At 42.1% G+C, this 19,446-nt stretch overlaps 2 protein-coding genes across 4 annotated transcripts; one reads left to right on the top strand and one right to left on the bottom strand.

Moving 5' to 3' along the window:
• Window positions 1–8,057: 8,057 nt before the first annotated feature.
• hmga1a (high mobility group AT-hook 1a) lies at window positions 8,058–14,055 on the top strand. Of its 3 annotated transcripts, none has more exons than XM_028410451.1 (5): window positions 8,058–8,184; window positions 9,168–9,286; window positions 9,960–10,040; window positions 11,023–11,079; window positions 11,879–14,055. In XM_028410451.1, the coding sequence occupies exons 2-5, from the start codon at window positions 9,188–9,190 to the stop codon at window positions 11,948–11,950; spliced, it is 309 nt and encodes a 102-aa protein (XP_028266252.1). In that variant the 5' UTR covers window positions 8,058–8,184; window positions 9,168–9,187; the 3' UTR covers window positions 11,951–14,055. The 3 variants fall into 3 exon arrangements, with proteins under 3 accessions (XP_028266252.1, XP_028266253.1, XP_028266251.1); XM_028410452.1 differs by lacking the exon at window positions 8,058–8,184 and adding an exon at window positions 8,195–8,395 and having other exon boundaries at window positions 9,166–9,286; XM_028410450.1 differs by lacking the exon at window positions 8,058–8,184 and adding an exon at window positions 8,195–8,398.
• A 39-nt stretch (window positions 14,056–14,094) lies between these two features.
• Window positions 14,095–18,639, bottom strand: smim29 (small integral membrane protein 29). Its single transcript, XM_028410448.1, has 5 exons — window positions 18,557–18,639; window positions 17,806–18,096; window positions 17,660–17,685; window positions 17,446–17,551; window positions 14,095–15,828 (listed from the first exon to the last, which is right to left on the bottom strand). The coding sequence occupies exons 2-5, from the start codon at window positions 17,911–17,913 to the stop codon at window positions 15,760–15,762; spliced, it is 309 nt and encodes a 102-aa protein (XP_028266249.1). The 5' UTR covers window positions 17,914–18,096; window positions 18,557–18,639; the 3' UTR covers window positions 14,095–15,759.
• Between the last annotated feature and the right edge of the window lie 807 nt (window positions 18,640–19,446).

Genomic DNA, 19,446 nt, shown 5'->3' with positions numbered 1-19,446 from the left:
CTGCCCTCCCCACCACCGTCTTCCAGGTGCCAAGGATAGATGGCTCACTCCTGTACCCAGCCACTCCCGGTGCTCCTCCATCCCTCAGGCCAATCGACTCTGAGGGCACATTAACAAGACGGACTTCAGGGTGACAAAATGAGAGGAGTAAAGGTACAGTGGAATCCATTTTGCCTCTCTTCTTCATTCAGTCAAAACTTTTTACTACTGAGAGCAGAAGCACAGATAAAGATATTGACCAAAGTTTAACAAGAGAACTTCCTCTCAGTGCATGTTTACAAGTAAGAACAAACACCAGGGGCAGCCAGAGGTGAAGTCATTTAGACATTTGCCCTCTCCACTTCACGGTTCTTTGTTTCATTTTCTGGTGGTACTGTGAGGCAGGCCGGTGCTAACTGTATCATTTCAGGCTTATTTTGAGCCCCTGAGCTGAGCCCCTGTGCCAAGCTTTTTGTTTTAATCCTGAGGTGAGAGTTATTTGGTCCCTCAGTGCAGCGGAAAGAGTGTGTGGTCTTTTAGAGGTAGAGCAACCAGCTGTAAAGAGTCCTAATTAAATCATTTAGCAAAAGCAGCAGCTAAATTAAAGTTTCAAATGCTTCTACCTGTTTAAAATCCAATTTAGAGTTTAAAGGTTAAACACCATAAGTGATGTTTTCATTCATGTCTCCATCAACCATTTGTGACATTTCACAGATAATCAGTCAGATTAAAGACTGTGGAGCATATAATCTGCAAGGGCAGGGCCCATACATCAACATCCAGATTACCTCCTTTCTCGGTGTAGTTTGTTTCAGTGCTGCTGGCGTACCATTACCCTGAGATAACCACACTTTAATAGTTAATGCATCTGTGGGGCCCCCTCTGCATTACAAATGGACCCATCCGTCTCGCCCAGACCCCCCTCGTGGGTTGCAGCGCCACAGTCCGTCTTTGGCAATTCTAATCATTCATCAATAGGCAGCTATCTGACACCCGCTTAGACAGGACACCCAACACCGTGATGTGGTCAAGGCCAGAGACGGGCGTCCTGGTGTCAGAGAGGGGGTCTGTCAACTGATATGACTCCAGACACCACCATGAGACTTCCCAGGTACAACAGCTGGATAGCAGGCTCCAAGTACAATCTGCCAATCTGAAGGCCGACCCCTTTACTCACCTACAAAGACACTGATGCATTTTTACTAGAGGAATGCATCAAATGGTTTAAATGAGATGACTATTAGCACAGTGCCAACAAACAGACATTATTATACTGTATACTAGTCTGTAGTCAAAGGATAACCAAAAGCTTCTTTTGTAGTATTAGTAGTATTGGTCAGTCGTGTCTAAGTGAGGTTTGGGTGCATGTGAGAAGCCGCCATGTCCAGTCAGCAAACATCGTGTTTGTCAAGTTGTTGTTGTTACCATGGTGTAACGTGTCCAGTTGTAGATGTTGTCTCTCAGTTCCAGCCTGTCATGTTGTGTGCACAGACTTTCAATGCATGCAGCGGCTTTTTCTCAAAATGCCATGACCACATGACACCCCAAACTTTCACTACTGTCTCATCCAAACTCTCCAGGCAGGTCAGGCATGTGACACAGGTTTTGCTGCACAGAAGATTGACTATGAAAGTTAGAAAAGAAAGCTAGGTTGCACCATGCACACCACAAAATGCAGCCAGATAGGCCTATAGTAGAATATAATGGTACTTTTGGTATATTGATATCTGACCATTTTGATTTCTGTTCGCTGGACTCCAGCTTTGGCTTATGTGTCCATTTTTACACCAGAGCATACCCTGATTTTGTTTTTTAATTACATAAGACAGAAATTGTTGCTCATTGTGTATAATAAGTAAATGTCTGCACGTTTTGGCAAAGAAAGAGAATGGCGCCCAGATTTGAATGCTTTTGTCAGCTCAAGAGCCCTTCATTCTTTTCCGTTGCAGAAAATATTCAGTGCTTTACCATTCTTCCAAAAAATAGCGTCTTGAGGCAAAGGTGGGCATTATGACATTTATGCGTATCCGTCCATCATGACTGTTAATTGGTTACATTTTGTATGGAGCTTCACAACGCATCTCCTTAATTGGCAATATCCACACAGCCTGCGCTGCATACAGTCATCTGTAGCTCTGAACATAGTTATTATAAGACTCTGATGATTTAATTCGTAACAATAGTTGCTCTTGTGTTTGATCATAGGAAGTGCAGAGTCTGTGTTTGGAGCTTGAACAATTAAAAGTAAATTTGTCATTTGCCAGACAAAACTAAAAAGGAAGAAATTCGGGACGGTCTCTAAAAATGTCCATGTCTGGCCACTGTTTGTACCTTCTAATTCTGTTTACTCTGCTTGAGAGGCAGGAGTGCCCTCTTTCCAATTTGCCTGACAGGGGAATGCCAGTCAAAATGCAATCAATAAGACAAATGTTAAAGTGCTTCAACTCTGCAGCTGAGCCTAGCACCTGTTTTGTGGAGGAGTGTGTAAACCTTTTATCCCCAACTGTAAAGCCTGGCACTTATTTGTTGTTGTGGTCATCACATCAGCACTCTGCCAAGAGAATTTGCTCTGTGTTCCCCATGGAAATAAAACACAGCGATAAAACTCAGCACACATCGCCTCTATAAGTAACCAGCACAGATGCAGCCCGAGCCACGGGCGCCTTCTCCGGGGACTGACTGCAGCTGCCACACAGGGATGTGACAGGCCCAAAATGGGCAGGCGGGCCCCTTCCCTTTTGATCAATCAGGTAGGACAGAGAGAGGGGTAGCGTGAATTCTAAAACTCCAGATGCACCGTCACCAAGGTGACTCTCATCTATTACTCCTGGTGACCGCTGACTTAATTCATCGAAAGTAGTAACTTAATTCAGCTGCATCTAGAGGGCAGGATTTGGAGCACACCAAACAATGTGGGAGGATTCTAGCAGGATTAATAAGCAGCCAGCCTGCAAAATGTTTAGCAGATTTCTTTGGTTTCTCTGCAGGAATAGGAATATTAGTACAAAATTTGTATACTGATACATGTTTACTGCATTCCTCTGTGCTGCACATCAGCATCAGATTCCAGAGAGGAAATCCTTTTCTCAGGATAAGACTACCCTCTGCTGGACATGACCAGCCTTGTCAAGCAAAAGTGGTCATAATATCAAGTATAGAAATGTGTTCACAGTGGTGGTGGAAGACACGTTTGTTCCTTTATTCATTTATTTGTTTCATTTTGTCACCTATTCTAATGTACACAAAAGAAAAATGTGCTTTAAAGCTGAGGATACTAAGTGATTTATTATGAAGGACCAATATCTGGATGTAGGGGGCACGGCCAAAAAAAAAAGTTCAAATTTTGTAAAGGTTGTACACTTAATATTGTCAATAAGAAAAAAAAGGTTTGTTTAATACTTAATGTGACTAAAATTGTTTCAAAGCAGCCAAAAAGTCAGACAAACTGTTCTATCTATCTATCAAACTGTTCTGTCTTCTGACAATATATATCTGTAGTCTCAATAACTCCATCTTGACTTGCTGACTTTAAGCAAGTGTAGATGTATTTTTTTTAGATTTACTTTCACAATAAAATAACTAAACTTCAAAATAAACCTAATATATGTCCAAAACTAAGGTAACAAGGGCCAAATGTGGCCTCATGGCCTCAATTTGAGCAGCCCTGCTTTAAAGGGAAAGAAAAACCACGCGTCCACTGTTTCACCACAAGATGGTGTCATTTCATAAGGCCTCAGCGCTGCTTTCCAATCCTGCCACCTATTGGTAAAGATGCCAAAATGACTTCCATTGATTTCATAAAGTCGCTCTGTTTACCCATGCCTCCTCACAACATGGCAGCGTGGTGTACGGCACAGATTTAAAAACAGAGATTATAAATGTATGTAAAAAAGTGGTGAAGGGAGAGGGGAGGCTGCACTGTAGCTGTCCTCTGACCTCACTGTAATGCACCATGCAATGAAAATTTGCCCTCGGGGATGAATAGATTTTATATAATAAATCCAATATGATGAGAGTTTCCACTATTCTGTCTATGCAGAGGCTTCTCTTCCTTTGAGTACTATACTTTGATTGAGTGGACTTGATGCTGTTGCCAAAGGAAGTTTCAAATATGGCACTGTTTTCTCCCCTAAAAATTTCACAAGCTTGAGTCAGAGTATGACTGATGCACCCTCTGGATCTCCGTCCAAAAATCTCAGGATGTGGAAATGAAACTATTTGAAAGGGAGAGTGGAGCGTTGACTCAGTGACCGGCGTAGTGAAGTGAGGTAGTGTAATGGCTCCCATTATTCCCCCTGCATATAGGAGTATTGCATAAATACAGTGCTGTGTCCATTAAACAAGCAGCACGTGCTACTTCCTGTGTTTGTGTGTGTGAGTCAGATACTACTCATGAGCGGGCTGAATCAACCGGGCCCCATCCCCCGCCCACTAACCTCCATCCGCCCCCTCGCAGAAGTATAAAAGACACCCACACACATATTCCCATCTCCGCCCACCTTGCCTTTCAACTGATCCCTCACTTTTCCTCTCCCCTCCCCACGGATTTTCTCTCTCTCTCTCTCCTGCTCCCTGGTTTTTTTTCCCTTCATCTCTTCGTTAGGGGGATGAGAAGGAGGATGTGAGTGGTGTGTGTGTATGTGTGTGTTAGTCATGTTCAGGCTCATCCAGGGCCAACAGCAGCACAAGCAAGGGGGAAACCCAGGCACAGGCAGGAATAGGATGTTTTGTCCACATCTGTTAGTTGGTTTGGCTGCAGCACTCTTGCGGTTTACACAGCGCCTAAAAATGGATTGCTAGAATGAGCTAGAGAGCGTGCTGGAGGGGAAGACGGATGAGCATATAGGAGAAGGGGGGGGGGGGCAGGAGGACATTGATGGGGGGGAGGGGGGAGCATGCCAAAGTGGGCCAAAACCCCCCCTCCCCTCTCCAATGGTTAATAGGATTCTGTCTGCCCATAGCGGCTGCAGAGTTCATGGGCTAGGAGACGGCTCTGAAGTGGAAGTGTTTGTCTTCCATAAGATCTTATTTAAATTCAAAGAGGTGCATCAGTGTGTTCTGTTGTTTCTGGTCATTCCTGTGTTCAAAAAAAAAAATAGATTTACCCTCCAAGTGTAGCCTTTTTTGTAGAGAAACATTTTTATTTTGTCCCTAAAATCCACACTCTTTATAAGGTGACCGCACTGAGTGGAAAACAACCTTATGACATTGTCGTCAAACCACACAATTTTGAATTATGTGTGAAGGGAAAGGGAAAATACCAAAATTACATTAGAGACTATTGCAGGGTTTGTTTGCATTGTACCGACAGGTATTTCTATTATTTTGCACAACTTTTTAAATGAGTACTAAACAACAAGAACACATGTTAATGTTAATATTAATATTATAATAATATAATATTAATATTATAATTTAGCTGAACAGAGCAACAGAAAAAGAAAAATTCACATTTTTATAACCACCTGTAAGTGTAACAGCTGCACACGTCTTACTCGCAATAATCATTTAATACAATGCCAAAGTAATCACATATTTTTAATGATTTAACTGTATGCAGCTCACATTTCCAGGCTTGTACTCTGTGATCTGTCTTGTCACACATTTTAACAGTCCCATATTTTGTACTGTCACTTATCATGTATCCAGTCCCCGCGTCGGTCTCTAGGTGGTGCCAGTGATTGCACACTGATACACACACACACACACACATAGTAGACCTATTTCCCTGTCTTCATCCACATACTGAGGGGTAGGGTATGGCAGAGATGTGTGAGGGTGTGGGGGATGGGGCTGAAGTAGTTGTGGAAGATAGAGAGGAAGGAAGTGAATAGAGTGAGAGATTGGGAGGGAAGGGGGTGGCATGCGAGGCAAGCACATGCTGAGCAGAACATTGGACTCATTGAGAAAAGTGCTCTTTCCATTCATGCCCCATCCAATCCCCTTTTTTTTGTATGTGCACTGTTCTCATCATGTATGTACAGTGTGTTGACGGCCGCATGCCTTTAACAATGGACAAACCTTTTGCACACGATTTGACCTTCAAAACCCGTTTACATCAAGTTATTTAAGATGTGCTGAAACAAAAAGAAAATGGAGAGGTGAAAGAAGCCCGTCTCAACCTCTTGGAGGTCACTCTACATTCTCTACATTCTCATTGTCTGTTTTCAATTGGAAAACAGTAGAGCCATCAACTCCAGATGGGCCGTTCATTTACATGAGAAACCCTCGTGTGAAAGTAGCAGTAGGTACTTTGATTACAGTTTGAAGTGTTTCAGTAGCATCTCTGCTTGTTTCCTCTGTGTTCGCCACACCCAGGCAATCACATCAGACACCCTGATGTAAAACACATTAACACAGCATGAAAGCTCCACCTATATGAGTCTGTGTGAACAAAAAGGCGGCGGCAGTAGCAGGCAAGATAGGTTTGTGGTTCTGGGTCACTTAATTTGTAATAATCTGGAATAAAATGTCCCTCTGATGACGGGGGCAGTGTGCTGTGGTTCAGTAAATGTGCCACTGCTACTCATTACTTACTGTTTGTAATTGAAAACATATACGTTTGGGTAGGAGTTCTTTATTTTGTGCATCTGTTTATAATTTGTTATATTTACCTTTTATCGTATTTATTGCAATTTAAAAATGTGAAAACGTAATGCAAAGATGTAGCCTTCTCCATATATAAGATTATCAAATAATCTGATTCTTTTGAAAGGCTGTTTAAATCAGTATAATTACATATTATTAAAAAAAATAATATTTAAACTTTGAGCAAATGAGAAGAACGCTGAGTTTACACCATTATGAAGTTTCTGCCTTTTCTTTAACTTAAATCAGAAAACTGTGACTCAAACTGAGGAGATCGTTCAGTTTAAAGAACGACTTCTTTTACCTGAATTGACTGCGAGCTCCTCGTGCTCCTCCATGTTTTTGTACTTTCATGATGTCTGAACTGTTTGTACTGTAGAAATCTCTTGTCTGTGAACATGCTGCCATCTGGCAGCCTCTGCGGCGTGACGCCATGTATAGGAGGAACAATCATGCTACACTAGCAGTGCTGCTATCAGCGGTCATAGTTGTTGCAGTTTGCGTCACGGTGACGTGCAGTTACACTTTCAGAAGCACTTCAGGCTACAGCAGAGGCTGCGCTGTACTTACAATGCAAGAAATCAAGCTTAGAAGTCCTCACAGCCTCTGCTGCTCTCAAATTCATCCCAGTGGCTCTGAGGACTGCCTGGCACACAGATGCAGGGCAGAAATATTTATAAATAATAATATGTTCACGTTTGTCATCATCAGCTTGTTACTGTTTATATTTTTATTTTTGTGGTCATTTTAATCTGGAGCGATGCTGATAGTAAATAGTTACACAGAATATTTTAACATTAAAACAATGGACAGATCTATAGTTTATCCATAAATGTATTTACAGAATGTACACGTTTATAGTTTAGAAACAATAAGAACTGCTTGTTTTATAGATCAAAGTAATAAGTTAGTTTAAGAAGTGTGTTTATCTATATGTAGATTCATATTTTACATGTAAAAAAGATTTAAGGGGAAATAATCCGCTACATAAATCAGAAGGTTATTTAATTCCACAAACATATGAAACATCTTTAAATTAGATCCACTTTTTATTCTGCAGTGTTGGAACATGAAGTATATATATTTTTATTTGAATATTGGTGCGGTGTCATATTGCTGCTTTTACCCAAGTGAAGGACCCGAATCCTTCCTGCACTTAAAGGCAGCCTGTGTTTACATTGGGGGAGGTCATAGTTCACTCCCCATTACTGTGGAGACTGTGGAATGTACAGCATGCCATAATAAGCTCCATTTATTCTCATATATTATCAGGTTTTTTTTCTTTGCTGTTGTTTGTTTGAACCCAAAATTTTAAACTTTTACACACCAAAGAAAAAAAAACTTAAAAAAAAAAACTGGGGGAAACTAAAACCTGGAGAATTCGATGGATCCAGGAGGGGGTGGAGGGGGGGTGGGGACGGTGGTTGGTGCTCTTCTGGAACTGTTGGTGGCCCATTTATCATTTCTCCGCCCTCCAGTGTCTCGGCTCCCATGAGGGCGGCTCTTTAAATTGCCCCAAAACTCCTCCTGGCTGGCGCCTTTTTCCCTTTATCTGCAGGAGACAAGACACACGTGCTATTTATAGGACGACGGTGGAATAAACTTCTCATCCTGCTGGTAAGAAAATATTTTTTAATTAAAAAAAAAACTAAATGAGAAGTGGTTTTCTAAACTGCATGGAGCTGGGATTTTAAAGGGGCGGGCTGTGTGTTGTCTGACGAATAAAAAGCTGTAGCCTATAGATCGGTGCAAGGCTTTTTAACCGGGTACAACCAGCCAGGCTTAGAGGAAACGATTCCTCTCGCATTCTGCAGCGAGACGCCGATAAAAGGTGAGTTTAACATGCAGTGGATTTGAATGCATTTTACGCAGCGGGAGCTCCGGAGAGAGGAGGCTGCACGCTTTGAATGCGAAGCCGTCTTTTGTTGCTTTGGCCCGGGGCATTCGCTATATAGCAGATACGAACTCGGTCACCTCGCTCGGCTGCATTTTCCGGTGCCATTTAAATAGAAACCATAGAAGAAGCGGTGCAGGCGAGGGTTTAATTCTGCAAGTGTAAAATAAATAAATAAATAAATAAATAAACATAAAAACCAGAGTACACACGGGGCCATTATTGTGTGTGTGTGTCGGCAGATCTCTCCCCGGCGTGCAGACACGCTGTGCGGCGGTTTTCATGCGCAGGCCCCGATTATTTAGCCACAACAACGGGCCTCTAAACATGGTTGGTGCGGGGAAGGGAGCGTCGGATGGTTGAGCGGTGTTTGGTGCAGGTTTGTGCGGCCTCTCTCCGACCGCATACCGAGTCACAGCAGCGATATCATGCGAGCCGGGTTTGATGTCAATCCCCTTGTTTGTGTGTGGCACCGTCGTCTGTGTAATGGAGCGCAGAGGAGACAGAAATAGACCTTGAAATAAGCGCGGATTAATTGGAGGTAAACGCGTTACCGGTGCGCGTTAGGTCGCTCGTTTTCTCTTCGTTGTTGCGGTCAGGGAGTTGGAACAGGCTGCCTGTTATTTGTATCCATTATTCTTTTGCATGTGCTTGTGACGCTTCGTCTTGCAGCAGCAGCACCGACCCGGTGTGATTTATTTCCTAGGTCTGAAAAGCGAAGCAAACATGAGCGACAAGGGGACAGTCTCACCGAAGGAGAAGGAGGCTACAGAGAAGAGAGGGCGTGGAAGACCCCGCAAGCAGCCCCAGGTGAAATCCTCTGACGTGAGTATCTTCCTTTATTTTTTTTTGGAGAAAAGTGTGTCATTAGATCAGGTTTTGCCTATGTAACACAAAGCCCAGATAGAAGCAGATAAACAAATCCTCACATCTGCTGCAGCTGCTGCTCAGGTAGATATTGTTGCACACCCCACTTCCTGGGCCCTCAGCGGCTGCAGCGTGGACCCTCTGTGACCATTTACTCAGTCTTAAACTTCCTGCACCGGTTTGTAAGCTACCTGTAACTCAACACCTTTAAACCGGTTCAACCCACCCCCTTTTTTTGCTCCTCATGTAATGGATGACATAGCAGAGCGGCTCATGTCTGTCACTCACAACCCTGCTCTGTTTTACTATTGAATGGCTCGGTTGCTATGAGCTGCGGTTGTAAACACGTTAGAAATGCAACAGGAGATGAGTCAGCCATGACATGGCTCGATATCACAGATTAAGGCATGAATAAGATAAGTCACCATCTCATGCTGGACTCACCTTGCCTCTCGGAGGTGATGGTAATCCCCTCAGTGTTCAGTTGTGCGTAACATTTTTTTTTACATTCGGTTTCAAGATTACAAGTTTCAGTCAGTGTTAGTTAGCTGTTATGGCAACCTGTGGCCTCTCATGCAGCAAATATTTACGCCACTAACATCCTCACCTTGTCTTTAAATGTGATTACCAGGAACCAAGCGGGTCTCCTACTCCAAAGAGGCCCAGAGGACGGCCGAAGGGCAGCAAAAACAAGACGACCGGCAAGGGCAAAGTAAGTTTAACGTGGTCTGCATATATGATTTTTTTGTTTTTGTTTTTACGCCTTGTCAAGTCAAGCATCATGAGCGCAGAAAGACACGTCGATGACGCTGCACACGGCACCAGCCACTCCTCTTCCTCCTTTCAAAACCCCTGATTCCTTTCTGGTTGATGCACATTGTAACGGTAGCTAACCTCATCCTCCTAAAAGGATGTCCTGCTGTTACTTGTGATATATGTTTCTTGGCTGTGATGTGGCTGCTTCCCCCTCTTCTGGTGTCAGAAATAGCCTGGCTTGAGTTTCCAATTGTAAAGTGCCTGGTTTACTGCCTTACTTTTTTTTTTGAGTGATGCTCAGCCTGTACTTCCTGTCCTCCTAGCTTCCTGCAGCTTGTCATGCACAGTGCAGTGCAGGTGCAGAGGCCGCAAGACTTGTTTCCAAGCTTACACTAAGCACCCCTCCGCCCCCACCCAGCACACAGCCCTAGTTCTTCTCTGCCTGTCGTCTCCATAGCAACAACTGATTTTCTCCCTCGCCCCAACCCTCCAGCTCCCCCGTGTGCTCTGTCTTCGCTGCTATGTATGGGAAAGGGAGAGGGCAGCGGAGAGGAGAGGGAGAAGAAGGCGCACATACATGTATTGATATAGGTTTAACAGCGAGGGCCCGCAAGCTGCAGAGGGTTTGTTTCTCCGCTCAGTTTCACCAGCTGTCTCTGAGCCTCAGACCAGGTGGCCAGCGAACTGGAGTGCCCTGTGTGCAGTTCCTGTCGGCCTTCCAGATAATAGCCAATGAACCCAATGCCCCCTTTTCCATCTGTCCCATTACAGAGGTGCTACTGCCATCTAAAGGCAGCTCTGTGTAAATGTACATGTTTATATGATGGAGTTTTTCTTACTGATATCAACACACACTCTCTCCCAGGAAAATTGCCCGAGATCACAACAAAAATGTCGCAGCCATGTTGACCATGTGCTTCTTTTTTTTTTCTCCACAGAAAGCGGCGGCAGATCCATCTGCAGGGGCAAAACGCAGGGGAAGACCTAAGAAGGAGGTAAGAGGCAAAAAAAACAGAGAAGCATCAGTGCTCACATTCTGTTAAACCATTCCTCTTCCAATTGAATTATCATTGGTATGACTGTCTGCAGGGTGAAATTGCATTTTCCTAATTTTCCCTTGCCTCCTTCCTCTCAGACGAGTCATTTTGACTCATCAGTTATTTTGGTTCTTGTGTTCATTCAGTCTTTTTTACCTAGTTGTATTTCTAAGGGCATTTTTTTCCTAAAGAGTAACCACTGGCTTTTTTTAGCTAGAAAATGAGTTGCCACACAGGTCAAAAAGCAGAAGGTGTTTAATCTAGGAAGAGGCTGCGGTCTTGTAGTAACATTGTGTCATGTGCATGAGTGGTTAGGGCGTACTCTTAAGGGAGGTCTGGCTTGCATTAGTCACAGAATGGAATGACCCAAAGTTACCCTCCTAACTAGCCCTCTCATTTTTATGAATGAATATCTTGGGCAGTAGTGAGTTTGAGGAGGAAGGAGCAGTGTTGGAGTGGGGGGGGGGGCAGGATGCCTCATGGTGACTCACCACTGTTATGAATCACTTTTCACTACAGATGGCTCACCCTTCCCCTGGGTGTTCTTCTTCATGCCACTGTGGTTTATCAAAGAGATTTATAATAACGTTTATTTTCTTTTTTTCATGTTGGTACTTGGAGGTTATTCAAACTAAAAACAGTCACGCCGAGGCATGAATCACGGGCCGGCTATTGTTGCTGAACAGTGATGGTGCTTTAGAGGCATTTTCCTTGTGGGTGTAGTCAAAGTTTTTTTTTGTTCACCTTCATTCTGTAGGAAAAGGAAGAAAAGGCATCCAAGGAATCATCTGAGGAGGAGGAGGAGGAGGAAGAGGAAGAGGACCAGTAAATTCACAACGACGCATGCTACCTCACTCAACATACTGACTTACTGTTAACCAGAACTGGGCTGTATCTCCAACGCCAGTGCCACCACATGACCACTGTTTTCACGACAAAGCCCCATCTTACGCCGAAAGGAGGGGTTAACACAGTACATATATCATTCAACAGCACTGGATAGAAAGATGGACTTGCTCAAGCATAGATCTAAGAATTACATGCAAGATAACAGCCCTTTTCTCTACATGTCATGTTATCACGAGTCTTTTATACTGGACAAAAAGGTATGCTCCCAGGAGCTGGTTCCCCCCCCCCTCTCTCCCACCCCCTGTGTGTGTGTGTAAAGATGGTTTGTAGGACATTTTCTCTGCTTAATGTTACTTATTTGTTGTACCTGCATCCGAGATGGGAGGGCATATAGATTTTTCTCCATGTTTTGTACTGGACAAAGGTGAATTTTACCGATACTCGCTGGTTTTATTTCCTTTTTTTGTGTGTTCGTGTGAAGTGGTTAACCTATCTGTTGCATCGTACTATAGATGTAGTTGAGCTTCAGAGTTTAGGATGAGAATAGGTGACTGATGGTAGAAGTGTCTTTTTTTTCCATGTCTAATCTACATAACTGATTTCACCCCCACCCCCCCCCCTTTCTTCTTCTCCTTCCTGATTAGAACAGAGCCATCTTTACCCCCCCCCCCCTTTCCTGTAGGTCAGTTTAGATTTAGCAATGCCTCTCAGTCCTCAGTGTGTAGTGGGGAGATGTAAAGCGTATTGTCAGATCAGACTTACTGTTTTTGTTCCTTCGGGGTTACATACCATTTAAAAGAAAAAAAACATGAGTGTGCTGCTTTTCACGTTATAGTAAAACGATTCTTTTTTGGTATATAGTGTTTTAAAGGATAGGGTCGGCTGAGTCATCAGTGTCGTTTCTTCAGGGAGCTTTTACAAATGCTGTTACATTGGAAGTCTTTGTCTTCACATGGTCCTCAGTTTTCCAAGCGCTCACTCAATCACTTGTTTTAAGGCAATTGGTCAAACAAGGAGTTTGATTGTAACAGAGGATAGTTGGTGGCACTACTATCCAACAGGGCTGTGCGTCTTTTTTCTCTCTCTCTCTCTCTCCCCCCATTCCAGTTGGCTCTCACTGCTTCACTTAAGCTTGGTCCTTCTTTTGTCACTCAGTACCGTAATAAACTTTTCTTAGTCTTTTTTTAAAGATTTGTGTTGTATGCTGCCTGCTACAGGAAAAAAAGGTTTGTGTATTTCTAAGTGTCAGGGAACCCGTGCTCACAGTACACTTAACTGGGTTTTTCCACACACCTAAGCTGCTACAACCTCAGTTACAAAACCCGGAAAACTGCAAACAGGCGAGACAAGGCCTGGGATTTCATACCTCACTCAACAGCTTACTTACCATATAATTGCATTTAACTGGTTGTTGTTTTTTTTTTTTTTAAATGTAACGTCTGGCATGAGTTGGTAAGATGTCATTATTACAAAGTTTGTGTTTTTTTTTTACCTGACTGTAATAAGGTATCTAAGATGTCAAGTGTGTGATTGTGTGCATACGCAACACGTCTTGGCTCGTTCATAACCAGAGCTTGCAGACAGGTTGTTTTTAAAATGTGTGAAGCAAGTCAGGGAGACCTGTCAGCTTGACGACTGTTTGCTGACTGTGGTAGATTAGCAGGTGTGTTTTTATCCTTTAAAAAATATATATATATATTCTTCTGGTGCACTGAAATGTTGGTTCAGATTTTCATGGACAAATGTTTGTGTGTTTGTGATAGACTGGGCGCTCTTTTTCCACTGTTCTGTCAGCCACCATGTGTCTGACACTACACCACATACAAGCCACCCCTTTGCCATACTCATTCATACAGATCGGTCATTTCATGTCTTCTTCAATCTCCTTCAGAACCCTCAACAATATCATGGTCATTTTTGCATAGCAACATCATGCATCTGTTGATTTGTATACTGTAAAACTCAATAGGATGGGATCATTCTTTTTAATGTACACCGTATATAAATGTACAATGTCTATATTTCTATGGTGCCCTACAACAATTTGTATCAGAAATGGTCAATAAAGAGAATTTTTCTTTGTCAGTTTGTTTGCACTTTCACATTAAAGACCATTACAGCGCAAAGAGAAAAGTTATATTTACTTTATTCACAGCAGCTTTGCCTCTAAAAGCATCAGTAGTACAACAGTCTGAGAGGAGAGACTTTGTAACAGTGCTGCCAGGAAAACAAAAAACACAACAGTAATTTCTTTGACTTCACCTAAAATCAGAGCCTTCCATCCATAGTTGACCAGTGCAAATCAGCCATTTGAATGAGTGACTGAAAAGGTTGATTGCCAAATAACCATTATATCTGACAGAAGTTATTACAATAAACTGATGCAAGTAGCTCAGAACAGACACATCCTTAACACGATCCTCTCAGCTCACTACTTTTAAGGATTTCTGTTTGCACTTCTTGCACCACCTGTGTGTCTGTTGTTTTCTTATTTGTATGTGGTTTCAGCTCTCCTAGCCCCGACACAATGACCCAATTCAGAGGTTTGTTTCACATAAGATGAGAAAAATACCTCTATATAATACATAGAAAATAAACAATGAGATGAAAAAAATGACAGTAACAGATCTGTTCAGGCCCAGAACTGATCATGAAGCTTTTATGTATCAGTCTTGAGCACCTATAGATGTCATACCTGATGACATCACATGCTTGAGCATTAGTTGCTCCGTACAGCATAATAGCGGTTGAACTGATTAACATCCTCCGTCAAGGACAGTTCAAACAGTTCTGTTGTTCATAGTTTACATATACAAATGCAAGGCAAATAAAGGCCAGAAGGAAAGAGAAAGGTATGAAAAAAAACAGCAAGGCTTCCTGAGTACATGATACAGTCAGACCTATGGTATTCATCTGGACAGATTCTTTAGCTGGAGGTAAATTTGCTGGTGCCATGCCTTGTAGACCGGACATATTTTGGGCACTAGTCACAACTCATTTTGGAGAGGTTGGTGTTATTTACTTCCATATCTGGCTTTTCATGCCAGTGATGGGAGTCACAGGATTTGGCTAAATCACAAAAAGATGTGAAGTGCAGGGCAGCTAGTTAAATTCTTTAAAGAGCTGTTCAACCTTTGGACTCTTGGAAACTGAAATCTAATTTACCGAGCTCAGCCTGATCCTAGCAGCGCATATTTAACTTTATCAATAAGAGGCTTTGAATCTTGATTCTTGAAACCTTTGTTTTACGGTGACAACTGTTGTTGAGTCAGAAGCATTATCTGTTTTTTTAAGCACTGCACACAACCTCTATATTAGCTAAGGCAATGATCACAAACACTCATAGATTGGTGCACTGCATTCATACTGAACACGGTGGTTGCTACTAATGCCTACTGCAACCCACAGGAACATACAGTGTCTGCTTGCCGCATGTCGCCCACAACAACAATATGAATGTAAACAGCTTGGTACACCTACAGGAACCGGAATCTTCCACCTCTCAAAACTCTAATTCACCACAGTAAAAATATGATTGAATAAATAATTTTCAAATAAATAAGATGAAGGTACTGTGTCTGTCTGTCTGTCAGGCGCAACAGGATTGGCATCAGAACTTCACCAGTCAATCTGTACCTAATGCAGGAAATAGAAAAATGCTTATCGTTGCTGATGCACTCAGAGATAACAGCAAACGGGAGCAAAGAAAAAAAGAGAATGGTGCATGATTTCAAAAATGACTGATCTCTGTGGCTGATGGTTGCCTCCACTTGTTATGTCAGGCCATCGTTATGCATTGACGTCTTTGGTCAGAAGAGGGCGCCGCTGTTGATAACTTCTGGCCCAACCTTGTACAATCTGATAAGATAAAATACAGCAGGAGATCAGTTTAGTTTACACATGTCATTTTAATTAAAAAGCAAAGCTCAAGCGTAATTTTTATTCCAGAATGACAGGTGAAGTTTCTGCGGCCATGATGATACTTTCAGTTTCATGTGCAGAAATCTTTACTCTTCCAGCCTCTTAATTCACTCTTAATTACCTGATTAACATCAAAGACAAAACCGAACTGTCACTATATTCAGAATTGACAGTGAGTGTTTTTTCTTTATTGTAATTTGGGTAAAATGAACCATTAAGTTGCTAGAGGTCAACATTTGTCATCGCTGTTACACAGATTCACAAATCAGAGGCAACTTTGTGCATAGTCAATACTGCCCCCTAGTGTTTAACCACCAACAGTAAAGTTACCAGATGGCTAGTAAATACTGGGAACCCATTTATGATACAGTTTAATCTTAGATTCGAGCTTCGTTTTGTCTAGTTTTTTAGGGTTTTAATGATTCTTGTGTAAAGGTGGCTGTGGCCTATGGTTGTCATAGGGTTAGAGCTGAATTCCATGTTGTTCCCAACAACATGAGGCCTGTGTCTTTGCATGATAGCTCTACATGTTATATTAGCTGCATACAACTTCAGGCATATTTTGCATGTCATGCTTCCGCAATTCACCCTTTCTGTGCTTTAACATAAAATGACACGCTGCACAGCAGGAGATAAAGAACATGTGTTCCTTCGGTTGCACTACAGGGTGTGAAATAGCATGGCAAAACCACACCTCTGCCACCACTGATGTATGTGTGAGAAATGCTTCTGCTTCTGCTATGGTTATAAATATTTGTACCACTGACATTCTAGAAATATACATAGAAACGATTAATAATAATTATTAAAATAATAATCATAAATTTATAAAAAAATACAATGTTACTATACTTACTGCTGCTATGTTTCTAAACGGAGGAGGAAGTGGCCAATCAATTGAGGAACTGCTGTTATTGAAATGTATATGTTGCAACCAAATACAGCCTAGTCAACAGCAGAAAGGTTTTACATTGTCTTTTCAGGAAAATGTGGTCACTTATATTTTACTTACACAGATATATCATATTGTATATTTAATACAAGGGCGTAGTTATAGCACCACCACCAATATCCAGCGATTACTAAATTGCCCCCACCAATAGTTTGATCCCCTCCAAAAAAGGAGGTGCAGGAAGGGTTAAATTCAGTTCTTTTCTGGCGTCCTACAAATAGATATCCCCCTGTCGTTGGTCCCCAGATATTCCGATTCTGATTGGGTTATATTAAGGGCTCCGGTTCTACCGTATGGCCATGTGATTGGCTGGGCCGTTTCCCTGCTGTCACGTGCTAAGTTGGTTGGCAACGCCAAAACACATGGGAGATGGCGAGTGCGGAGACTGTTGTTGGAATCTTTGGTCCCCACCAATGTCAAAAGCAAATCTACGCCCTTGATTTTATATCTGCCCTTAGCTGCCCTTTTGTGCAAAAACATAGATATAGACATAGACATAACATAGATAACATACATACATACAACATAACATAGATATCGCCTTGCATTATGCGATACTTTAACCCTTAATAGCTTCACTTGAAAGTACTGGTGCATCTTACCCTTGTGTCCTCCTCTTTCCACAACATTTCTTGTTCAGCTTCATTCAGCTCCTCGGATGGATCGTATGTGTAAACCGGTAACAGCTGATGACGAAGTCTGTCGATTCTGAGAGACACCATGAGAGACGCCATTGATTAAATCAATCACAATGAGACACAGAAGTGAATCACATCAGTTCACTGTGCCAAGGAGTCCACAGCAGTTTAGTCTTACCTCCTTTTCCTACGAATGTACATAATCTGAAACAGGGAAAAAATGGTTACACTCACACTGCATACAGGTAAATCCCTTTTATTATTTCTGCCATAATTCCTCATGAGTGAGGTCATGCTTTGTCATGTCGTGCAACTAACACTTACCACAGCTACAGCTATTCCAATAATGGTTATGAGGAGAAATGGCACCAACACATAGCTGACTGCCACATCCCCATCTATGACGGTGGGGGGCTGAGTGGTATTGTTCATCCTAACTGTTTAGGGAAACGGGGAACATTTGCTTGTGCTGGGCCTTTCCAAGCAGCAAAGCCCTGTAGCAGAGACTGTGCAGCGTATCAGTCCTCAAGCTGCCCCCCTGGTTGTTTATGCCTCATCCTTGTCGTTCATGTGACTTCCACATGGTATCACTGCCCTCCCTAATCAGCGAGAAATCTGAGGAAATGAGAAGAATGTGTAGACAGTTAGTGACCTATCACAGAGGTTGTAGGATCACACACTGACAGATATCGGGGGAAGGATATTAAAGTTTAACACTGTGAAAAGATGACAATACGACAACACGGCATTAACAGTTTAACGTGACTTGCTAGCAAGCTACTGTAATACACTGGTTTGCTCATGACTCTCTGACGACTCCACCTTAGGTACTTAGACCAAATATTACTGACCAGCTGCTGCCAATTAACTTTCCCATTCAGACATAATGGCTATAAAACTATTAGCCAGCGTCACGAGCTATGTAAACATAGCTACTGTTAGCTTTAGCAGTAGATGAATCTTTTTACGGCATAAACAAACTAATACAATCTCTCTTCATCAAGACCAGGTGTATTTCCTAAGGGCTACATTAAAAATATTTATATGTTGATAATAACACTAAAATCTGACTTACTGTAGGATGTTCAAAGCCTCCTCTCCGACTAACGTAACGTCAGAGCAACTTAACTTCCGCTATCAGTGACAGGAGTACTTCCTGTCCGAGTCCTTCAGAATAAAAGCTTTTAGCGTGCACAAATGTCAAATTATTTGATTGCTGCAGCAATTGTTCTTAACCCTCTTTCTTCTATCTTCTTTCTTTTTTATTAGTTTGATTGCTGTTGCTAGGCAATCAAACTATTGTTCTTCATCCTCTTTCTTCTTCTTCTTCTTCTTCTTTTTTATTCTTCAGTATGTTTTTTGGCGCAGCGTATCTTCAGCATACATTGACCGATTTCAGCCATTCAACTATCAATATGTTCATCTCACAGAGGACATTCCGGGTCACCTTCAAGTTTTTTTCAAAAAAAATTATAGTTTTTCAAATATTATGCAATTTCGGTGTCATTTTTAACATGGGAGTCTATGAGAGAGCACTTCAATGAGGGTCATCTGCCAATGTATCTCCTCCTACAAATTTCAAGCTACAGCCTTAGCTACAGACAGTTTAGTCTTAAAACGCTCATTAGATGCTGCTCTATCAAACTTGTTTTCAGAATTTTCGAGTTCCGGATCGTTTCCGCATGCCAGGCTCTCAAAGTTGGAGTGGTTTTTGAGGTCTCCTCTGCTGTTACCATGGTGACAGGCTTACACACAGAGGCATACAAAGCTCTGAATTGCTCTGATTCTCCAGCAACTCAGAGCAATGCTTCACATCAGCATTCAAAGCAATGCTTCAACTGCAGCAATCAAACTTGTTATTATCCTGTTTTCTGTGTTAGGAACTGATGCATTTGTATTAAGTATTATTAAAAAAAACAACATATTTTATGACATAATGTTTTTATTAAACATCTTAAATACACG

The sequence above is a fragment of the Parambassis ranga genome, chromosome 7 (genome assembly GCF_900634625.1).
Source record: "Parambassis ranga chromosome 7, fParRan2.1, whole genome shotgun sequence".
NCBI lineage: Eukaryota > Metazoa > Chordata > Actinopteri > Ambassidae > Parambassis > Parambassis ranga.
This window is presented reverse-complemented; position numbering and strand designations above follow the sequence as displayed.